General features: G+C 45.3%; 1 protein-coding gene across 5 annotated transcripts; it reads right to left on the bottom strand.

Moving 5' to 3' along the window:
• Positions 1-234: 234 nt before the first annotated feature.
• Positions 235-24,239, bottom strand: LOC136004341 (homer protein homolog 1-like). Of its 5 annotated transcripts, none has more exons than XM_065660772.1 (6): positions 23,735-24,239; positions 17,947-21,465; positions 16,674-16,784; positions 15,372-15,452; positions 12,811-12,982; positions 10,084-10,145 (listed from the first exon to the last, which is right to left on the bottom strand). In XM_065660772.1, the coding sequence occupies exons 2-6, from the start codon at positions 17,968-17,970 to the stop codon at positions 10,084-10,086; spliced, it is 450 nt and encodes a 149-aa protein (XP_065516844.1). In that variant the 5' UTR covers positions 17,971-21,465; positions 23,735-24,239. The 5 variants fall into 5 exon arrangements, with proteins under 5 accessions (XP_065516848.1, XP_065516847.1, XP_065516844.1 ...); XM_065660774.1 differs by lacking the exon at positions 12,811-12,982 and adding an exon at positions 13,466-13,615 and having other exon boundaries at positions 10,107-10,145; XM_065660776.1 differs by lacking the exons at positions 10,084-10,145; positions 12,811-12,982 and adding an exon at positions 235-480.
• Between the last annotated feature and the right edge of the window lie 283 nt (positions 24,240-24,522).

The raw sequence follows: 24,522 nt of genomic DNA, 5'->3' as shown, positions 1-24,522 counted from the left end.
CATACCTCATGAAGTTCAACAAGTTCAAGTGCATGGTACTGCATCTTTGTCAGGACAATCCCAAGTACAAATACAGGCTGGGCAGAGACCAGACTGAGAGCAGCCCTGCAAAGAAGGACTTGGGGGTACTGGTGGATGAAAAGCTCAACATTAGCTATTAATCTGTGCTTGCAGCCCAGAAAGCCAGTGGTTTTCTGGGCTGAATCAAAAGGAGTTGGCCAGCAGGTCAGAGGAGGCAATTCTCTCCCTCTGCTCTCATGAGACCCCACCTGGAGTACTGCATCCTACTCTCGGGTCCCTATCAGAAGAGGGATGTGGGCCTACTTGAGTGAGTCCAGAGGAAGCCCATGAAGATGCTCAGAGGGCTGGAGCACCTCTCCTATGAAGACAGTCTGAGTGCTGGTCATCTTCAGCCTGGGGAAGAGAAGGCTCAAGGGAGACCTCATAACAGTCTTCCAGCTCCTAAAGGGTGAAGGGTGCCTACAAGAAATATGGAGAAGGACTTTTTAGAAATTGTGGATGCCTCATCCTTGGAATTTTTCAAGGCCAGGTTAAATGGGGCTTTGAGCAACCTGATCTATAAGGTCCCTGCCAACTGTAATAATTCTATGATTTTGCTTCCCTTTTTTTTTTTTATAAGAGAAAATTCTTGTCATCATTTAACTAAATGTCCTGGGTTCAGAAGTAGCAGTCATTTTTCTCCTTCATAGTAGTTGGTGCAGTGCTGTGGTTTTGACTTTCAGCCTGGGAACAGTGCTGATAACACCAATGTTTTTAGTTGCTGCTTAGCAATGTTTAGTCTGACCAAGGACTTTCTGAGTCTCATGCTCTGCCAGGGGGTAGGGGAAGCTGGGAGGAAGCAGAGACAGGACACCTGACCCAAACTAGCCAAAGGGGTATTCCATACCACATCACATCATGCCCACTATATAAACTAGGGGAAGTTACTCGGAAGGCCCAGATTGCTGCTTGGGTTGGGCTGGGTGTTGGTCGGCGGGTGGTGAGCAACTGTATTCTCTTATCCCTTTCCCTTAACTGTATTCTCTTCTCTTTCCCTTATCATTATAATTATTGGTGGTAGCAGTAGTGGTTTTGTGTTATACCTTAGTTACTGGACTGTTCTTATCTCAACCTGTGGGAGTTACATTCTTTCAATTCTCCTCCCTGTCCCTCTGGGAGTGGGGGGAGGAAGAAGGGGGGAGTGAGTGAGTGGCTGTGTGGTTCTGAGTTACTGTCTGGGCTTAAGCCACGACGTTAAATGTAATCCAATTCAGAGAATTTCAGAGGTCTTATTCCCTCTCTGAAATATTTAAGCTTGCAAGTATCTGCATGACCATATTTAATTTAACTCAAATTCGGAAATCTATACATACAAATTACACTTAAACATACCTTGTCAGTGTAGGTCTTCCTGTTCTCTTAGCACCTAGATGGACGTGGTGTTTGTGAAAGTCCATGTAAGACAATCTTTTTGACAACCCTATATTTTCTCCCCAAAACCTAAAACATCTTTGATGGTTACTATTCCTTCCTATGCCTGAATTTAAAAATGCCAGAAAATTCCACATGTACTGTTGCCACTGATCTTTGCTTGTGCACTGAGAAAGTAAGTTGGTGTAAATTAGGCTTGTGTTTCTTTGGTCCTAGGATGAGCTGCCAACAGTGCAGAGGCAGTACTAACAACTACAAGGCCCAGAGAGGTTGTAGCAGGCAAGCTACATGATGTCATATGGTGTGAGAACCCATGCTATCCAGAGGTCTTTTGATAAAACAAGTTGCCCCGTTTTACAGCGATGTTGCATGCCCAGAGCAGTGGAGATGAGCTGAACTCACTCCAGGATCTAACACAAAACTCCATTGAGGGGATTTAAGGCACATACTCCAATTGCTGGTCAAAGACCTTTTTACTTTAGATTACATGGTTTATATATGTTTTTGAACATATCCACGCGCTTAAAGCTGCAATGCAATTGGTTAGTTGCTGCTGTCAACGCGCATAATCTAAAATTATAATTGATTAGTCTGCTTTTTTGACACCATCCTTTTGACCTTCTCCTCACTTCTCAGTTCCTTCTTCTACTTCTCATTTTCATCCCCTTTTGTTCCGCTTCTTTTGCTCCACTTTTCTTGCTCGAGGTTAGTTAACCACAGAGCTAAAATTACAGAGTCTGGCTCAAAGTTAATTCCCCAAAAAATTAAGGTCGCTCAGCATACTCTGACCAAGTTCAAACTCCTCTTCTCCTACATCTCCCCCTTTTTGTTTTTCTAAAAGCATAACTTGCTTTACCATTTTTTCTAACATTCGCTGCATGCAACTCAATAAACATGGAACAATCAGTAAGATACAAATAGCAATGAATAGCATTATAAGACCTCCTTTGATCAATGAAACAAACCATGTCCCAAGTCCTAGAGAGTTAAGCCAATTTACTAATCCAAAAAATCCATCATCTATCTGCAACTTTGTTACTCCTGTTTTCAGTTCCTGTATAGCTTTATGAATAGATTCCAAATGGCCCGACAAATTCAAGCAGCACACACCCTTAAAATCTTCAGGGCCATGACCTTGTGCTAATAATAAGAAGTCTATGGCAGCCCTGTTTTACAAATAGGCATGTCGGACAGAATCAGCACCTGCCAATAAGTTGCTTAAGGCAATGGACATTGCATTTGTTTGTTTAGCTAGCCAGCAGCCTAATTTGTTTAATGCTCCTAATGCTTTTGCTGCTGCTACACCTGAAACAAAGAAGGAAGCTGCCACAATTTTTCCTCTATTCCAAAATGTCCTGGGTTCAGCAGTAGCAGTCATTTTTCTCCTTCTTAGTAGCTAGTGCAGTGCTATGTTTTCATTTTTTGGCCTGGGAAGAGTGCTGATAACGCCAGTGTTTTTAAGTTGCTGCTCAAATGTTTGGTCGGGCCAAGGGCTTTCTGAGCCTCATGCTCTGCCAGGGAGGAGGGAAAGCTGGGAGGAAGCAGAGACAGGACACCTGACCCAAACTGACCAAAGAGGTATTCCATACCACAGCACATCATGCCCAGGATGTAACGGAGAGTTACCCAGAAGGGCTGGGACTGCAGGGTTGGATGAGGTATCGGTCGGTGGTCGGCTGGGGGGAGTGGGGCGAGTTATCTGTTGGCTGGTGCTGAGGTGTTGTATTCTCTTCCCTTGTTATTTCCTTTATCATTATTATTACTGGTGGTAGCAGTAGTGATTTGTGTTATACCTTAGTTACTAAACTGTTCTTAACCCGTGGGAGTTGCATTCTTCTCGATTCTCCTTTCCGTCCCTCCAGGAGCAGGGGGAGGGCAAGAAGTGGGGGGAGTTGGTGAACGAGGTTTGTGGTTGGGTTTAAACCACGACACAAAATTTGACGTCATCTTTACATTCCAATTTAAGTGTATGCATACTTCACTTTCCTCAACTATGGGTACGCTGCTGTAAAATCATGGATCTCTTTAGTGTTAGCAAGGTTAATCTCCCTAGGCTGCATGGGCCACCTTTGATATGCGAAGTGATTGCTGGCCATGCCCGATCCCTACAAATAAGAAACACTCCTGGAAGCAAAGCTCTAGGCTTACAGTGATCACTAAATTTTTTGTATGCAGTATATCTGCACCAAGCACTACTATTTCTCTATGCTGCCAAGCTAAGATTAACACTCCACATTAAAGAATGATTGCTCCCTGAATAACTGAAAAACAAACAATAGTCCATTTTTATGGACCCAAACAAATCTAATTCGTGAGGCTCTGTCATGGTTTAAACCAATCCACACAGGTCGTCCACTCACCCCTCCCCCCCCCGACCCTCCCCACTCCCGGAGGGATGGGGAGGAGAATCAGGAGAATGTAACTCCCACGGGTTGAGATAAGAACAGCCCAGTAACTAAGGTATAACACAAATCACTACTGCTACCACCAATGATAATAATGATAAGAGAAAATAACAAGAGAATACGATACCACCGCCGAACGAGTTTGACCCCCCCGAAGAGAGAGAGCCTGCCCTTCCGGGTAACTCCCAGTTACCTCTCCAGGCATGACGTGCTGTGGTATGGAATACCTCTTTGGCTAGTTTGGGTCAGGTGTCCTGTCTCTGCATCCTCCCGGCCTCCCTCGTCCCCGGCAGAGCATGAGACTCACAGAGTCCTTGGCCAGAATAAACATTACTTAGCAACAATTAAAAACAATCGGTGTTATCAGCTCTCTGCCCAGGCTGGAAGTCAAAACACAGAGCTTGCACCAGTTACTAAGAAGGAGCAAAACGGCTCCTGGTAAACCCAGGACAGGCTCCAGTGCGGCCTCGGGCAGGTATGATGTCCACCCATTCCAGTTCTCAACCTGGCCAGCCCCTGTCCAGATCCTATACAGGGCCTGGAGGGGTATTGGCCAGGTCTCCAACGGGATTCCCACAAGGCACATTCAAAAGGGATTCCCTGGCATGGCAGTTACAAGGCACAGGGTATCTAGGTTTGTGACATTAGCCAATGTGACCCATACATTTGTTTTGGGCTGCTGCAGAGGGAGCCAAGACCATGGATTTCGCCGAATTCCTCTGGGACAGAATCTGCTTAAAATAAACTATTTTCCCCCATATCAGTGGCCAGACCAGTGCTGGTACAAGCCTTAATCGTAAACCCCCTTCAACCATCACAATCAACAGCTCCTGAAGTGAAAAAAAAAACAAAACAAAACTTCACAGACCCATTGCCCCCATCCCCCCCACCCCTCCAAACCTCTGCCAGTTGCCGCCACGGCTGCGAAGACTGAGGACAGAGATGAAGATGGTCCTTTTGACCTGGAGCCTATTCATCCAGAAAAGGAGTCTGATTTATATCCTCCAGATCCTCATGATAAATGGGCAGCTGTAGAGGGAGAAGCGAGATGGGTGGGGGATGCAGATGTATTGTGTGCTTTCCCTGTGATGTATGTGCTGGATCAAGACCCGCGGTGGGAAGGTCTCTCATATGCCCTTATCAGGGGGATTGGGCGGACTGTGGCAGACAGTGGACTTGGGGCCCCATGTAAAAGTAATTTGATACAGTCTCTCTGTGATATTCATGTACTAGAAGTTGGCAAATATGTCTATGTTTCTATTGACACTTGGAAACCTTTATAGATATTGCTGGCCACTTCTTCTGACGTAGGCTGGCCACCTGTGTCGGAATGAGTGTGCATTTTGGTCAGCATAAAAGCCCAAGCCTCATGCAATGTGGGGGAGGCAGAGCCTCTGCAAGGATGCTCGCTAAGGTTGAGCCTGACACCTCACACTGCGATGATGCTTCTTGGAGCTGGTTTCCTGATAGTCTTCACAGGGTCCTTGTGCCACGTTCTGTACGTGGGACTGTGTAGTGGGAGTAATGATTGTGTTTCACATATTGTACTTGTGTGGAGTGTGCTTGTGGGATCCCATACGTATGTGTGTGTGTGTGATGAGGGCAGATGGTGTTCTATGTATTTTTTTGTTGTCGGGTTCATGTAAAAGTTTTTAACAGGTAGCAGTTTAACATTTCAGGCAAGAAAGGGTTAATGCAAAAGTGTGGTTGCTGGCAGGTATTTATGGTTGCTGCTGAAGCAGCCAGGCAGCTGTAGCTGCTGCGGAGTAGGCAGGCATTTATAGCTGCTGCTGAGCAGGCCGCTGTTTGTACCCGTGCAAAGCAGGGTGAGCAACTTTGGAAAAAAAAACCAACAAACAAAAAAAAAAACCCACCAAAACCCTCCAAGAAACAAAAACCATACCTCTCCGTCTATTGAAGTATTGAGGCAGTTTGTAGAGACACCACAGACAAAGCCTAAAGAGCGCCTGCAACACAGTGGGCGCATGGTAGGAGCCCTGCTTAGTGTGTTTAAGGTAACCTGGGGGTGAATCCAACACTTGGAGGAACAGATCACTTGAAACAAGAACTGCTAACTGAAAAAGCGAAAAGGGTAGTGCAACCACAAGCTTTATCAGCCATCACCTAAGCAGCATCAGGGTGGCAGAGAAAGAAAAAAGAAAAGGGTAATGATGCAGCAAACTCCTTGACTGTTAAAAATGTGCAGTCTACTTCTGCAGCTGCTTTACATTCCTTTTGCATCAGAATGCCTCTACTTTAAGGAAACACTTTAACTTGTCTACTTTTCAAGAACTGATAACCCGGAAGGGGGGTATATTTGTGTCCTCCTACCTACAGGTCCATGGCAGCTGCCTGCAAAGTTTGTCAAGCCTTGCCATGAGTTGGACAGACGAGTGGAAAAACCCAATGCCTCAGCTACAGGAGCCGACCGTGAATACCCCAAGCAGAATCAGAGAAAAATGAATGATTGCAAAACATCACTTGGGGGCAACTGAAAAGTAACGACTTGAATGTGTGTGCTTGTAAAGTAGCTATTATTAGAGGCTGTGATTCTGTGTATAAAAGCACCTGTATTTACTAGCCAGTTGCTAATATGAAACTACACCTTGTATTGTATGGTTTTGTCACTTGCAAAAGAGATGTTAGAGCATGCAAATTTGCAGCAGCTGCTAGAAAATGCTAAGGCAAAAGCTAGAAAGATTCTAATATGACGGTAGTGTTATAAAGCAGGTAATGGAACAAATTAAGAGTGTGGGAGAACTTCACTGGTAAGAAATTTCTTTAGCTAGTCCCTCGCTGCCATCAGCATCTTCAACATGCTGCTGCACCCTGTAAGAGTTACTCTGCTAATGTAAATCTGTATATGCTTTGCCATAGTAGTGACTTGTTACTGGATGAAGCAGGTGAAACTCTGCATTGACAACAAGGTGCAAGGACTGAGGTTGGCCAAATGCCCGCTACCACAGTCAAGGGCAAGACTGGCTTGGCCTCTGTGTTTGCCACCAAGAAGAACCTTTAGCTCCACTGTTGGCTGCAACCCAGCAGGTGTGGAGCGGTGGGGACACATGCCATGCCAGACCTTGATGTGAGGGATGGCCTCCCCTGTTATCAGAGAGCCATCCAGGAGAAAAAGGGCAGGCCCAGCAGCCTGTGGCTGGCATATGCTGGAGGTATGATCTAGTCCAAATCCCCTGCTCAAGTAGGGTCATCTAAAAGATATATAAAACAAAAAAAAAAAAAGGGGGAATGCAAGGATTTTCTCCACATGACGAACGATTCCTTGCCCAAACCACTGGTTCTATATAAAGACCTACATGATAACAAGTGGAAAGGACCAGTGCCATGGGGTCAAGGATACGGCTGTGTACAGCTATCGACAGGACCATACTGGCTGCCAGCGAAACGTATAAAGCCCCAGAACTCAACAACATGAAGAAATGGCAAAGACAGAAATCTTTGTAATATCTGTTCTATTATGTGTGACCATGGGTAATGGACAAGTATACTGGGCACATTTGTTAAATCCCCATTATTCCAACCAGTTACATGGTGTGTAGGATTCACTGGTATGCCACATGTTATAAAGGTTCAAGTGACTTCAAATCAGGCTAATCTTACTGAAATAAAAGGAATTGTAAACTCTTGTCCTGCATGTCAACACACAGGCTTTGGCCTTGGTATTGGAGTAAATCCTTGAGGCATTTTACCGCTACAACTTTGGCAAATGGATGTCACTCATGTTCCAGAATTTGGACGCCAAAAATATGTTCATGTCTCGGTCGACACCTTTGCCATGGCAATTTGGGCCATCGCTCAAACTGGAGAAACTTCTCACCATGTTGTGAAACACCTTCATGCCTCTTTTGCCATCTTAGGTGTACCCCTATCTCTTAAAACAGACAATGCTCCAGCCTATACTTCTGCTAGATTTCAGCGCTTTTGCTCTCTTTGGGGTGTGAAACATCTCACCGGAATCCCTAATTCACCCACTGGACAAGCGACTGTTGAGGGGGCTCACCAGTCCCTTAAAAACCTGCTACTTAAACAAGAAATGAGGGAGAGCGGTGTAGGAGCTAGTGAATGCTTGGCAAAAGCATTATATGTGTTAAATTATTTACGCCTGGCAGGAGAAAGGGAAGAACCTCCCATGGTAATTCATGGTAGTGCCTTAAAATCAGAGTTATCAAAAAAGGAAAAGATTTTTGTTCAACACAAAGATCTCAAACCGGGAGAATGGAAGGGACCTGTTGAGGTTTGTATGACTGGTCGAGGCTGTATGTGTTTAATTACAGGAGAAGGCCCTCGTTGGATTCCAGCGCGATGGGTAAAACCTTCGAAATCACCGATCAAGGGAACCTCAGAATAGCCTCAATTATAAGTTGGTGGATGATGGCTATGACTATAGGTCAAGCATTACATACCATAGAACCACGAGAGAACATATGGTTCACCTGGGCAAACCAAACGAACCAGTCATCCGTCTGTCTCTCCATGGCCACTCCTGGGAACCCTTTTCGTACTTGTTTAATCGGCATCCCTTACCTGCGCCTGGCGGACTGGACCAATTGGATAAATAACAGGACGGTTTTAAATAACTCTTTCATTAATCAGACATGTCATAGAATTTATGATTGTACTGTTCCAGAAAACGAACCAGCCTGCTGTAATGGGGAAGTGAATCAAACAGGAATGGCTGGAGCAACGATCATTAATGCCTTAAAAGCCACAATGCCTTGGGACCCTCAGGTGTTAAATCTCTGGGGATCCTTAGCAGGCAATGAGTCATGTTTTTATTTTGGGGGATCAGCACCTACAGGGGTAAATTTTCATAAGAATTATATTTGGACACAATGAACCAATATGTCGAGTAATTATGATTATAAAAAGTATAGAAAAAATGGATATTGTAATGGAGCAATAGGTGCTGAGACCCTGGGTAGTAAATTTTCTATTTGGAATAATAACTTGGCAAAACAATTTCCTAAAGGATATTTTTTAATCTGTGGACATAGAGCTTGGCAAGGGGTACCAAAAAACATTCAGGGAGGGCCCTGTTATATAGGTAAGCTGACTATGATTGTTCCCAGGATAAGGGATATGTTATCACTCAGTGCACTCTTATCTTAGTGCATGGACCAATCCCTATAAAGCTGCTGAGTCCATCTGGTCCATGATGTCCGGCTCCATCTCTTGTAACAGTCTCTCAGAGCAGGAGAGGCTGTGTGCAGTGTTCACACCCATGAAAAACCTGGTCAATAGTGTCCATTGCTAAGTCCACCCCTCGATCATGAGTCCATCTCTATGTTGCATCTCTGCCCTGATGGCATGAAGTGTCATGGGACCACCAGGCTCAAAATAATTCACTGTCCCCTTCAGCAGTTTCTGCAGCTTGTTGCTTGGGACTCCATACAGCTGCCTTCCATCTCCGACTCTTCCAAAGCACTGGAGGGGCCCAGTGAAAGAGATAATCTCTCATACTGTCCCACACACACTGCCACTCATAACTGTCCAGCCTTGGGGAAGATCTCTTGGTCCTCCCATACTGTCGTCTAACCCCAGACAAGACGCAAACCTGACTCTGCTTAACTTCTGAGATCAGACAAAATGGTCGTGGGTAGAACACAATCTGTGTGTATGCCAACATGCTGATCCCCATCACAATCAGCAGGCAGGTCCCAAGGGTACCCACAGGCCATTCCAACCCTTCAGAACTCTCAAATGATGCTGCTGTACTTGTCCCTGGGGCTGGTGTAGCTGCTGTGCTTGCCGGTTCTCCCACCACCAGCTTCTCTTTTCCTGAGTGCAGCTCTTCCTCCTCTGCCTTGCTGGGAAATGTTGCGTGGACTCCTGCATCCTCCTGGGGCTCGGCGGGAGGCTTCCGGGGGTTGCTCTCGGCCGCCGCGGGGCTGGGCTCGGCTTCGGGGCTCGGATCCTCCGCGGGGCTGGGCTGCTCCGCCGCCTCCTCCCGCTGCTCAGCAGCTGCCTCTTTCCCGGCCTCCGGCCCAGCTCCCGCCGCTGCCTGGTCCCCGGGGCCACTCTCCCGGGCCGCTTCGGCCGCCGCTGGCTCCCGGGGCCGCTCCCCCTCGGCTCCCCGCAGCCTCACAATGACGGAGGCGAGGACAAGGGCCAGGACGGTGAAGAGCAGCAGGACGGCCAGGTACAACTCCACGGCCACGTCCATCCACCTTGCTGTCAGAGCCCGCCCATAATACATGTCTTTCCCATAAAGCACAGTGAAACAAGAACCTTAGCCCAGGCACCATACTTGATAATCACTATGACAGCAAATACCGGCTGTACATTCTGAAACTGTGAGATCAAGAGAAACAACTTTGAGAGCCAATAAATCAGCACTGTGATGACTATTAATCCAATCATCTCTGTCGTTATCTCAACCCTTCGTGCCCCACGTTGGGCACCAAAAAGAACTGTCGTGGTTTAAATCCAACCACAAACCTCGTTCACTCACTCCCCCCCTTCTTGCCCTCCCCCTGCTCCTGGAGGGACGGAGAGGAGAATCGAGAAGAATGCAACTCCCACGGGTTGAGATAAGAACAGTTTAGTAATTAAGGTATAACACAAATCACTACTGCTACCACCAGTAATAATAATGCTAAAGGAAATAACAAGGGAAGAGAATACAACACCTCAGCACCAGCCAACAGATAACTCGCCCCACTCCCCCCAGCCAAGTACCGACCTATACCTCATCCAACCCTGCAGTCCCTAGCCCTTCCAGGTAACTCCCCATTACATCCTTGGCATGACGTGCTGTGGTATGGAATACCTCTTTGGCTAGCTTGGGTCAGGTGTCCTGTCTCTGCTTCCTCCCAGCTTTCCCTCCTCCCTGGCAGAGCATGAGGCTCATAAAGCCCTTGGTCAGACCAAACATTTGAGCAGCAACTAAAAACACTGGCGTTATCAGCACTGTTCCCAGGCCAAAAAATGAAAACATAGCACTGCTCTAGCTACTAAGAAGGAGAAAAATGACTGCTACTGTTGAACCCAGGACAGGGTTATATTTCCCTTTTCCCAGTCGTCGGGAACTTCTCCTGACTGCCATGATTTTTCAAATATGATGGCCAGTGGCTTAGCAACTTCATTTGCCAGCTCCTTCAGGACCCGCGGATGGATTTCATCAGGTCCCATGGACTTGTGTGCGTTCAGATTTTGAATATGGTCTCAAACCAGGTCCTCTCCTACAGTCGTCCCAAGGTCTTCATTCTCACAGTCCCTGCGTCTAACTTCTAAGACTTGGGTGGTGCAGTCAGAGCCTTTGCCAGTGAAGACTGAGGTAAAGAAGTCATTCAGAACCTCAACCTTCTCCGAATCCCCTGTAGCCAGTTCTCCCGAAAGCTTCCTCAGGGGGCCTATTTTGTCCCTAGTCTGTTTTTTGTTTGCAACGTACCTGTAGAATCCCTTCCTATTATCCTTAACATCCCGGGCCAAGTTTAATTCTAACTGGGCCTTAGCCTTCCTAACCAGGTCCCCTAGCTTCCCGGACAACATCCCTGTACTCCACCCAGGCCGCCTGTCCTTGCTTCCATTTTTTATAAGCCTCTTTTTTCCTTTGAATTTTCCTCAGCAGCTCCTTATCCATCCAAGGAGGTCTCCTGGCCTTTCTGCCGCACTTCCTTCTAGTTGGGATTCAGCACTCCTGAGCTCGTAGCAGGTGATCCTTGAATATCAACCAAGAGTCTTGGGCCCCCCTGCCCTCCAGGGCTATATCCCATGGAACCTTACTAAGCAGGCTCCTGAAGAGGCCAAAGTCTGCTCTTTTGAAGTCCAGGGCAGTGAGCTTGCTACACGCTCTTCTCACTGCCCTGGGGATCTCAAATTCAACCATCTCGTGATCGCTGCATCCAAGGCTGCCCTGGACTACCACATTCTCAACAAGCCCTTCCCTGTTGGTGAGCACAAGGTCAAGCATGGCACCTCTCCTTGTCGGCTCCTCTATTAATTGCAGAAGGAAGTTGTCTTCCACACAATCGAGGAACCTCCTGGATTGCTTGTGCATCATTCCAACAGATGTCAGGGTGGTTGAAGTCCCCCATGAGAACAAGGGCCTGAGAGCGTGAGGCTGTTCCTATCTGTCTGTAGAGTGCTTCATCCACAGGTTCACCTTGATAAGGCATCTTGTAACAGATCCCCACAGTAATGTCTCCCATGGCTGTTTTCCCTTTAACCCTGACCCACAAACTCTCTGTAAACTGCTCACCTGTCCCCAGACAGAGTTCCATACTCTCCAGCCTATCCCTAACATAAAGGGCAGCTCCCCCTCCCCGCCTGCCGGGCCTGTCTTTTCTAAGGAGCCTGTAACCTTCCATTCCAACACTCCAGTCATAGGAGCCATCCCACCATGTTTCTGTGATGCCTATTATATCATACCCCCGTAGATGAGCACACATCTCTAATTCCTCTTGCTTGTTCCCCATGCTACGGGCGTTTGTATAGAGGCAGCTGAGACGAGCCCCAATTGAAGCCTGGTCGTTGGCTGGAGCAGCTGTAATATATCTACATTGTTCTGAGCATTTATTATAGGTGTTGGCAACTGACTGGGTGTGTTGGGATGGAATGATGCCCCCCTCCCCCAACACATCTAGTTTAAAGCCTCCTTGACCAGTTTGGCAAGCCTCCTACCAAACCTGCTCTTCCCCTTCTTTATCATCAGACCAGCTCCACCAGAACCCAGGAGACCTGTCCTACAAACTTGGGTCCCATGTTCAAGACACCCAAACCCCTGACTATGATACCACCCTTTTAACCATTTATTAACCTGCCTAATCCTCCTAGCTTTTTTTAGGTCCTCCCCTTTGTCCTGGAGAATTGATGAAAAGACTGTCTGAGCTCCAGAGCCCCTAACCACCTCTCCCAGGGCTCTGTAGTCTTTCTTTATGGTCCCCAGTCTACTAGTACCTATATCCCTAGCACCCACATGGATCACCAGGAGCGGGTAATAGTCCGTGGGACTTACTAGAGCAGGCAGCCTCTCTGTAACATCCTTGACAGATGAATGCTTCTGTCCCTTTCAAAGTAGAATCCCGTACTACTACGACCCGCCGCTTTTTCTTGGTAGCGCCAGTAGAGATCTTTACGTGTGCATCATCAGGCTGTTTGTGGTGCAAGTGCCTTTCCTCGTTAGCCTCCTGCAGGACAGCAAAGCGGTTCTGCGTGGGGACAACAGATTTGGGAGGAAGCCCCTTGCTTTTAATTGTCCTTTTCCTCCTTCTTTTGTTATGTTGCTTTGTCACTAATTCCCAACTTCCCGGGTTGGTGGCCTCCTTCTTTCCTTCATGAGCTGGAGGGGAATCTTGAGGCCCCTGCACAGTTTTGGGCTGGAGCAAGCAGCCCTGCTTCCTCTCAGCTACCCTGACATCTTGAAGCCCACTAATCGCATTCCACAGCTCAGCCACCTGCTGCAGGACGATCTCCACCAGGGAGCACTGAGTGCAGCCCTGCCCATCATGCACCTTTCCCTCACAAGACCAGTGCAGGCACCCTCTACACTCGGAACTCTGCACTGCAGCCTCCCCTGTCATCTGCTCTGTCTTGGTGCCTACGCTGGCCACCGCCAGGGTAGCCAGAGCAGAGCTCCCAGACCGGGCCCTGGTCATACGACGGGTGCTCACCATCCCGCTCGCCTGCCCGCACGAACTGCCGCGCAAACTGCCTCATCCCGCTCTGTTTGCCCGCTCTGTTTGCCGCGCTCCTGGTCGCTCGCACTCCCTGGGGCAGGTTTTTAACCACTCAGAAATGGATGTGAGATGGTTAGCCTGGAGCTATAGAAGAAAACACCATTTTACCAATGTCACAAATATAAATATACCAAAAGGAAGCTACTGACTTTATAAAACATGATTGGTAAAACCTTAGCATTTTCTAATTCTAAACCATCTTTCATCTCTTACTAGTCTCTCATAATTCTAAGGATAGCTATTTCTTGGCTCATTATTATATTTCATGTAGATCTTACACTAAAATTATTGCATATGCTACTGTTAGAATGACTTACAACTTTCATTATAATCTTCCTTTTGAGTCTCTCAGATAAGTTCTTTTTCAGCTGAAAACTCCCATGCTTAGTCTAAAGACAGCAGCAATTTTTTGAATAGTGGAATAGGCAGGTTCAGGTGTATTCAAAACAGTCTTTAAAGAAACACTGTAATACCATACTTTTTCCAAGTAATTTGACTTAAGAATAGGGAAAAATAATAAACTCATTTTGTTATGTGGTTTATTCTGTAGTTAAAATGAGATTTAAGTAAGATCCAATTCATGTAATGCATTTCAAAGAATATCTGCTTAATGAGTTTAAAGCTGTGGATAGTCTGACGGGTTGTTTTCAGCGTGATTTAGGTCAAGCTGCAGAGCAGCAAGGGTCATCTTTCAGCACTTTGGATTTGTAACTGTTTAATATCTGAGTTTCTAGTCCTACCAAAGCTCTGAAGTCTGAACTCAGAGGTTAGATGTAACTAATCTTTGGGTCAGCCTCATTCAGAAGACAGGTTTCACAAGGGAGCTGTGTCTGTGCTGACTGGTCAGCCCAGCAACAGAAGGACAGGAGCTCAGACATAGCAAGTGAAGGTATACTGAGGGCATGTTGCTTCCAGTAGGCTGAAGTTTCTGGCTATAAACACAGTAAAGAAACAGCCCAAAAAAACCCCAATAAAACCACAATGATTCTAATTCCAAGAAAATGTCAGAGTGTGTTTTTGAACTCTGTACCACTTTAATCTTTACTCTCTCAAAGCACATTTAAAAGTTGAATACAATCATCCAAACATGGAAAAAGGCTAAGAGAGCTTGGCTTGTTCAGCCTGGGGAAGAGAAGGCTCAGGGGAGACCTTATAGAAGTCTTCTAATAACTAAAGGGGGCCTACAAGAAATCTGGAACTTTTTACAAGGGCATGTAGTGACAAAACAAGGGAGGGAATGGCTTTAAGTTGACAGAGGGGAGATTTAGATTAGACATTAGAAAAAAAATCTTTACTATGAGGGTGGTGAGGCACTGGAACAGGTTGCCCAGAGAGGTTGTGGATGCCCCATCCCTGGAAGTATTCAAGGCCAGGGTGGACGGGGCTTTGAGCAACTTGGTCTACTGGAAGGTGTCCCTATCCATGGGAGGGGGGTTGGAACTCGATGATCTTTAAGGTCCCTTCCAACCCAAACCATTCTATGATTCTATGATTCTATGATACACAGCCTGGCAGTTCAGTGGCACACAAGACATATGGGAAGACACTGCAGTGAAAATGAGACCTGAATTGCCTAGAACATGTATTGATGAAGCACAACTGATAGCCCAAGTGTATTCTGTGGACTTGTAAATGAAATTTGGGTCTGTTCCCCCAGGAAAATAATGACTCACAGAAGGTGGAAATTTTGGTAAAAATTCCCAAGGAGGATCCCAATCCACCACTTTGCATCACAATGTAACTTACATATTTATCTGGCACCTTCAGTGCTGATGTGAACTGCTCACTTAATGATCATTTTCCCCTTCTGTCTAAATTAAGATGATGCACTATAGCTCACCTTTAACTTCTGGGTCAGATAATCCCTCTGTGCCTGGAGCTCTCTGGCACTGTTGTTTTCTTGTTTCAATCTTTCTATTTCCTAAGGGAGAAGAAACAACCTTGCTAGCAACATGTTACTTGGCTTGGCTTCAGTGCAGGTAAGCTGGCTGCTGCTGCTTTGTCTGAACAAGCCGTTGCAATGATATCAAAACTGGTAGTTAGTTACTGCCCATCATAGAATCATAGAATCATAGAATAGTTAGGGTTGGAAAGGACCTCAAGATCATCTAGTTCCAACCCCCCTGTCATGGACAGGGACATCTCACACTAAACTATCCCACCCAAGGCTTCATCCAACCTGGCCTTGAACACCGCCAGGGATGGAGCACTCACAACCTCCCTGGGCAACCGATTCCAGTGTCTCACCACCCTAACAGGAAAGAATTTCTTCCTTATATCCAATTTAAACTTCCCCCGTTTAAGTTTTAACCCATTACCCCTTGTCCTGTCACTACAGTCCCTGATGAAGAGTCCATCCCCAGCATCCCTATAGGCCCCCTTCAGATCATAGCACATGAAGTTTGAGCCCTGCTTCCAATATTCCTGAATCACAGTCCCAAACCAGCAATTCTATTGTGAATAAACAGCATTACAGATAAGCATTTTCTTTGCTATAAAAGTCCACAAACCTGCTTTCCTCTAGGACCCCTGCCAGCACAGGTGTTACTCCAATTCCTTCTATTTTCCTGCTGCTGTTCCAGCCCAAGACAGATGGCTGGGAGTTTAGCATGAGTTTAAAGAAAGCACTTATCTTAGGGATCATAAAAGTCAGCTATATTAACATAGCCTGAAATCCAGATTGGCCTGAAAAAAACCCATGGATCTATTACTTGCTCTATACCCTACTCTCCAGAAAAAGGAAGGCATGCTTATGACTGCTTCTCTTCTTAATGAATTTGGACTACATCAGTGATTCAGAGAAAACTCCAGGAACCCCTTGTCTCATCAGTGTGATGACTGCTCTGTAGAAACTACATATGCCTCAATGCAGACTTACTTTTGCCAAGAGAGATACTCAATAATAACAAACAGGAAAAAATATATATATTTTTTGTTGTTGCTTAGATACCCAACTGTATATTGAATTGATGTAATTATAGACATAGAAAAACATTGATAATTTCAAAGAAGCTGAAATATTGATTTTACTTCATAACATCTATAGGAAATAATACAGTATTTATCAGACATCACAAATTTAATATTGAAAGCCTTTAGAAATGATGTAACAGAAAAGCCAAGAATAAATGTTAGCAAATACCTCTTCTTTTTTCTTCAGCATAGACTCTAACTCCTCTATTGTCTGGTTTAATTCTGTTTTATGTGTGTGGACTGCATTGGCTTGACTGCTTACACACTCCAGCTCAGTCACCTGTTGAAATAAGTAGAAGCAACACATACAGAATTAATTGCAACAAATTCAAGGTATTATTACTTCTTTGCATAAATAGTTGCATTTGAAATATACCCTTAGTTCTGGGTGACTTAAGCTGATCAAATGGTGAAGATGTTTTTATGAAGTTAGCGTAAAATTCCTTAAAAAAATGGTTTGCATAAAATGGTTGCAATGACTTCTAATATTTACGGCAATATCTTGGAAACAATACATTTAGTATGTTGCAGGCTGAAAAAAATTAAGTAAAATTTGCTAGTTATTGAAAATTTTATGAAATAAGCTGAACTACCATTTCAGAAACAGTAATGTCTAGATGATTAAACACAGATCTGTCTAACCTCTCCATCTGACACTTTGCAATGTTGCACTATCTTAATCAACTAAGCCACAATGCTCATCTACTTCCTAGCAAGCCAATTAACATTTCACAGCCTCAATTTCTGACTCAGCCACCAATGTACAGCCACCAACTACTTACTTCCTCTACTTTGGGATCTCATCTCTCAGTCACAAAGCCAAGAGCTAATGGCACAATTTGGATTTTTACAGCTCCTCTTTTATTAGCAGGCAGCAAACACATGCTTGTGTGGATGTCTGCACTAAAATATTTTTCTTTAGTAACAAACTGTTAAAAATGCTAAAAATACAGTAACAAATTTTTCCAGAAGCAAAGAATCATAGAATAGTTATGGTTGGAAAAGACCTTAAGATCATCTAGTTCCAACCCCCCTGCCATGGGCAGGGATGTCTCACACTAGACCATGTTGCCCAAGGCTCTGTCCAACCTGGCCTTGAAAACTGCCAGGCATTTACCACTTCTTTGGGCAAGCTGTTCCAGTGCCTCACCACCCTCACAGTAAAGAACTTCCACCTTACATCCAATCTAAACTTCCCCTGTTTGAACCCATTACCTCCTATCCTATCGCTACAGTCCTTAATGAAGAGTCCCTCTCCAGCATCCTTATAAACCTCCTTCAAATACTGGAAGGCTGCTATGAAGTCTCCACGCAGCCTTGTCTTCTCCAGGCTGAACAGCCCCAACTTTCTTAGCCTGTCTTCATAAAGGAGATGCTCCAGTCCCTGATCATTCTCTTGGCCCTCCTCTGGGCTTGCTCAAACAGCTCCATGTCCTTCTTACCTTGAGAACACCAGAACTGCACATGGTACTCCAAGTGGGGTCTCAGGAGAGTAGAATAGAGGGGCAGGATCACCTCCTTCGACCTCATGGTCACGCTTCTTTTGATGCAGCCCAGGATACTGTTGGCTTTCAGGGCTCTGAGCGCACACTGGCGGCTCATGTTCATTTTCTCATTGACCAACACCCCCAAGTCCTTCTCTGCAGGGCTACTCTGAAACACTCCTCTGCCCAACCTGTAGCTCTACCTGGGATTGCCCCGACCCAGGTGTAGGACCTTGCACTTTGCATTGTTGAACTTCAAGAAGTTGGCATTGACCCACCTCTCAAGTGTGTCAAGGTCCCTCTGGATGGCATCCTTTCCCTTCAGCACATCAACAGAGCCACAGAACTGCCAGGAGGAGCTGTGCTTCAGTACCAATCACTTCTGAAGCAGCTCAAACCCCTTCATAGACTGCCAGGATCTCTTTTTCAGTTGGAGTATAGCTGCCCTCAGATACTCCGTATCCCCAGCTCCAAATGCCGAGGGGTTGACATTGAGTCTCCCCTGGATCATTCTGCCAGAGGCTCCAGGTAGGACCATTTTTTTAGCACATTTTTCACCTCTTGCCTGGTCCGGACTGGTCCAAGGGCTATTGCATGAATTATCTCTCATTTAACTTGTTCAAAGGTTTGTTTTTGATCCATTTGGAATCATTCTTCTTCTGGGTCACGTGATGTGGTTTACAATTCGACTGTAATTTGGGATGTGCATTCTCTAGAACCCCACAACACCTAAGAAAGCTTGTGTTTTTTTCTTATTAGTTGATGGAGACATTGACGTTATCTTGTTGATCACATCTGTGGGGATCTGGCGACGTCCATCTTGCCATTTTGAATCTCCTGTGCAGGTCCCTTGACCTTACTTGGTTTTATGGCAAAACAGTCCTTTAGAAGGATTTGGATTATTTACCTCCCTTTCTCAAAAAACTTCTTACGCCGGATCACACCACACAGTAATGTCATCAATGTACTACAGGTGTTCTGGAGCTTGCCCCTGTTCCAATGCAGTCTGGATCAGTCCATGGCAGATGGTAGGGCTGTGTTTCCACCCCTGGGGCAGGCGATTCCAAGTGTACTGGACACCCCTCCAAGTAAAAGCAAACTGTGGCCTGCACTCTGCAGCTAAAGGGATTGAGAAAAACACATTGGCAATATCAACTGTGGCAAGATATTGCTGCCTGGGTGCAGAACCTGGTGGTATTATGCCACGTAGATGCTCATTTACCCAAGTGTCAGGCCACTGAGGAATGCCAGAACAACCAGCAGGTGGGTAAAGCTCCTAAGATTGAAGTGGCTCAGATGAATTTAGATTGGCAACATAAGGGTGAATTATTTTTATCCTGGTGGGCCCTTGACACCTCAGGCCATCAGGGCAGAGTTGCAACATATATATGGGCTCGTGATGAAGGGATGGACTTAACAATGGACAATATTGACCAGGTTATTCATGAATGTGAAACGTGCTGCAATAAAGCAAGCCAAGTGATTAAAGCCTCTTTGGTATGGAGGTCGATGGCTGAAGTACAAATAAGGGGAGGCCTGGCAGATCGACACACTATATGTCTTCAAATGAGAAGAGTTCCCTTTTTTTGTTTGAAATTCCAGCTTGTGTACTTTGTTTATATGCCATTAAATACATGGAGGGAAGGGATGTGTCTTGGTTTCATACCAGCTGGTAACTCAAATCTCTGCAGCTGCTTGCTCACTCCTCCCCCTTCTTCCCCCTTGCTCCCAAACGGATGGGGAGGAGAATTGAAAGAATGTAAATCCCATGGGTTGAGATAAGAGCAGTCCAGTAACTAAGGCACAATACAAAACTACTACTGCTACCAGCAATAGTAATAATGATAAGGGAAATAGCAAGGGGAGAGAATATAAAACTAAAATGGGAAAAGGAAAATAAAACAATAAAAACAGGTGATGCACAATACAATTGCTCACCATCCATGAGGATCACCAACATGAGGATCTCCCTGAAATAGAAGAAAACCTTAATCAGGTATATCTGGGAGTATGGGCATCTGAAGTTCCAGGTAAGGTGAAAAATGCTTTGCCTCTTAAAGTGGAAATAAAAAAGGAGGGGCTTGCTCAATTAGAATAAAACAATATCCCTTAAAATTAGAAGATCAAAGGGAAACAAAAATCACTGATAAATTTTAAAATATAGATTATTAATTGAATGTGAATTGGAATCTAATACTCCTATCTGGACAGTAAAGGAATATGATGGGAAAAGTTGCAGATTGGTTCAAGATCTTAGGGCAATCAACAAAACAGCAGAGGATATTCATCCAGTAGTAGCTAATTCGTATGACTTATTGACTAAATTGAATAATAATCAGAAATGGTTTGCCGTCCTGAATTTAAAGGATGCTTTCTTTTGCTTACCATTGGACAAAGAAAGCCAAAGTAATATGCTTTTCAATGGGAAAATCCTGACACAGGAAGGGAAACTCAATTAACTTGGACAGTGTGGGAATCGCCGGGAGACGAGCTCATCAGATGATGACCGACAAGTCTCCTTTATTGCTAAGCAGATGGATACTTATATACCTTGCTTGCATGTTTATAGTTTGGTTACAGAGAGATCATTGGCTTATAGATTTTACATGTTACAAGATCATTGGTTTATAGCTTCTACATTTTTGCAGCTACACCGTGCACCCCCCCACCATCCTCCTTCTCATGCACTTATCGCTTAGTGGCCTTGGCTCTGATTGGTCATAGTATGTTGCTGTTTGCTGGTGTCCTTCATTTCCTCATTATCTGGTGTGAGAGGTTTGCACAATGTTCTACACAGATGTCTTGTTTCAGCTCGTTGATGGGAACGTGACCTTTTGACCTTTTTCGACAAGCCAATCCTCCACAATTCCCCCTTTTTCTTTATAAAGGAATAAGGACTGAGTCAGGAGTCGTTGTAAACAAGCAGAACAACATTGCAAAGCATAACAAAGTAACAAACCCCCCTATAATTATGAGACCTATAACAGCGAAGCAGCTCGTAAAGCAAACGTATATGCAGCTCTATGAAGTGAAACTTCTAAAATCAGCTAAATATTTCTGAAGCGCTATAAGCGGGTTACATAAAAGATAATTTGACAGACTATACAAAAAGTCTTTGTTTCAGCTAATTCTGGCGAAGATGCCTTATAGACTGACAACCACCACAATACAATGCTACTGTAGGGTCACACTGATGACAAAAACTACAGAGTTATCGAAGCACTTGTTGTATCACCAATCTCATTTGTACCACTATATGCCTGTGGCCATGGACCGGATCTAGGAGGGCGACCGTGCTCAACGAAAGCTCTGTGTTGACTAAGGAGTTAAGTTCTCCTATTAGCGGCTGTAGCGCTCGGCGCAAGCGACGCTCCTCCCGGGTCTGCGCGTCAGGGTCCATACACTAGCTCGGAGACGCCGTCACTGGAGCTTCTGCAACAGCCGGTCTTAGTCACTTGGATGGTACCCACAAGGGTCCTGCAGGAGCACAAACACAGGCATAACCACGGCCCAGATATATTACTTCTGCCAGTCCCTGCCACAAATCTGTATTAGGATCTCGATAGTACGCCTTAAAAGAAGGCTTTATCTTCTGTTTGTACAAAGTGCTTAATAACCGCTGGAGTTTGTTCATCACCAAAGATGCATAAATAATTTAACGTAATTTCACCCATATAATCAGCATCGATGACACCTGGAACAATGAATAGTCCTTTCAACGCAGATGATGATCTCCCCAGTAGCAAGGCTAGTCTCATAGATTCTTTTAACAATTCTGGACCTAGCTGGACTTGAGCCTCCTTAGTGGAGAACTGTCCAGTTCCCATCAGGTGTTGTAATTGCACCCCAATCAGGGGATCTCCCTGGCCTCGCTGAACTGCAACTGCCTCTTGACAGGTTTTCTGCCAATACATGTTCCATAACAACAACTGCAAAGGGGTGAGGATTAATTTCACAATACTTTTAATATAACAGCAAATCTGTTCCCCAAATATATGACAACATCTGCCTAGTGGGTTCAAACTGAATGCCTGTAGAAATAACAGTTTGCCTTAACTGAGATAGCAATTTCCAATTTAAGGGAGACATTTCAGCATTTACTGCCTGACCTTGAGCGTTAATCTGGTACTTAACAGGAAAGGCGAGAATCTTTTCCTGCAATGCCTGCAAACAATCAAAATCATTGTTTGACAGAGCATCTCTCTGAATAGATTTCCAATCTATCACCTGGATTCGCATTTGTCTACCTGTGCTCTGCAACTTTACCTTCTTTTCTTCTCTCCCCCCCTCTTTTTTTTTTTTTTTTTTTCAAAAGTTGTTCACCCTGCTTTGCACGGCTACAAACAGCAGCCTGCTCGGCAGCTACAGCTGCCTGCCTGCTTCAGCAGCAGCCATAAATACCTGTCAGCAACCGCACTTTTGCATTTACCCTTTCTTGCCTGAAATGTTAAACCACTACCTGTTAAAAACTTTTACATGAACACGATAACAAAAAAAATACATAGAACACCATCTGCTCTCAACACACACACACACACACACACATACGTATGCATATGGGATCCCACAAGCACATTTCACACAACTACAATATTTGAAACACAAAATCCAGACAATCATTACTCACACTACACAGTCCCATGTACAAAACGTGGCATAAGGACTCTGTGAAGACTATCAGGAAACCAGCTTCAACAAGCATCATCGCAGTGTGAGGTGGCAGGCTCAGCACTAGCGAGCGTCCCCGCAGAGGATCTGCCTCCCTCACATCGCATGAGGCTTGGGCTTTTATACTGATCAAAATGCACACTCATTCTGACACAGGTGGCCAGCCTATGTCAGAAGAAGTGGCCAGCAATATCTATAAAGGTTTCCAAGAATCAATAGAATCATAGACATATTTGCTAACTTCTAGTACATGAGTATCACAGACAGACTGTATCAAATGAGTTGTATATGGGACCCCAAGTCCACGGACCACCACAGTCCACCACAGTCCTCTCGATACCCCTGATAAGGGCATACGAGAGACCTTTCCACCGCAGGTCTTGATCCAGCACATACATCACAGGGAAAGCACACAATACATCTGCATCCCACACCCATCTCGCTTCTCCCTTTACAGCTGCCCATTTATCATGAGGTTCTGGGGGATATAAATTAGGCTTCTTTTCCGGCTCCATGTCAAAAGGATCATCCAGGTCAGCATCAGAATTAATAGGCGTCAGAACTTCAGGAGCAGCAACAGCAGCCTGATGAGCACGCACAGGCTCTTTCTTGGGGTCAATAGGGTCCGGGTCAAAAAGACTGCCTTCATCTCTGTCTTCAGACTTTGCAGCCGCGGTGGCAACTGGCAGAGGCTCAAGGGTGGCCAGGGGTGGGGGGGGGACACTGGGTTCCACGATCTCACTTTTTGACTTTAACATCTCTAAAATAGTTCTCCAAATGACCAACAAATGTTTCACAGTGTCACTGCCTTCCGTGGCTGCGTTCTTCGGAGCTTTCCTGATCCCTGCTGTCTTCCCAGCCTTTTGTTTTAACAGGGTATTATATATAGCTTGCCAAATCTTATCTCCAAATTTTCGCCATTCTGCTAATTCATGGACAGTGTGAGGGTTAACAAAACATCCCTTAGACTGTCCATAAGCTAACAGTCCCTGCAGGTCTTTCTGCAGGTCGATCCCTTTAACCTGCCGCTTTTGTAAGAAGGCAGTAAATAAATCATACGCTGCTTGCCTTTCCATACCTTAGCGCGCTTGTTGCAGCCCTTTCAGGTTTCGGCGGCGCGTATCGGCCGGGCTTGTCTATACGGTCACCCAGGGACCGGCGCTTAAAATCCTGGGATCTTGGCGCTTTGACCGTCCTGTGGCTGCGATCAGGACCCGAGCAGAACTTACGTCGTCCCACCATGGTGCTCGAGGGATCGCGTCGGGGTCACCATTTGTGGGAATCGCCGGGAGACGAGCTCATCAGATGATGACCGACAAGTCTCCTTTATTGCTAAGCAGATGGATACTTATATACCTTGCTTGCATGTTTATAGTTTGGTTACAGAGAGATCATTGGCTTATAGATTTTACATGTTACAAGATCATTGGTTTATAGCTTCTACATTTTTGCAGCTACACCGTGCACCCCCCCACCATCCTCCTTCTCATGCACTTATCGCTTAGTGGCCTTGGCTCTGATTGGTCATAGTATGTTGCTGTTTGCCGGTGTCCTTCATTTCCTCATTATCTGGTGTGAGAGGTTTGCACCATGTTCTACACAGATGTCTTGTTTCAGCTCGTTGATGGGAACGTGACCTTTTGACCTTTTTCGACAAGCCAATCCTCCACAGGACAGTATTACCTAAAGAGTTTAAAAACAGTCCATCAATTTTTGGAAATCAGCTAGCATGAGAACTAGAATCATGGAAGCCACCTACACAGACGGGAGTCTTACAATATGTGGATGACCTATTAATTGCTACAGAAACAAAGGAAGAATGTATCCAGTGGACAGTGGAATTATTAAATTTTCTGGGTCTGAATG

Source organism: Lathamus discolor, chromosome W, assembly GCF_037157495.1.
Source record: "Lathamus discolor isolate bLatDis1 chromosome W, bLatDis1.hap1, whole genome shotgun sequence".
NCBI classification, from domain to species: Eukaryota; Metazoa; Chordata; class Aves; order Psittaciformes; family Psittacidae; genus Lathamus; species Lathamus discolor.
This window is presented reverse-complemented; position numbering and strand designations above follow the sequence as displayed.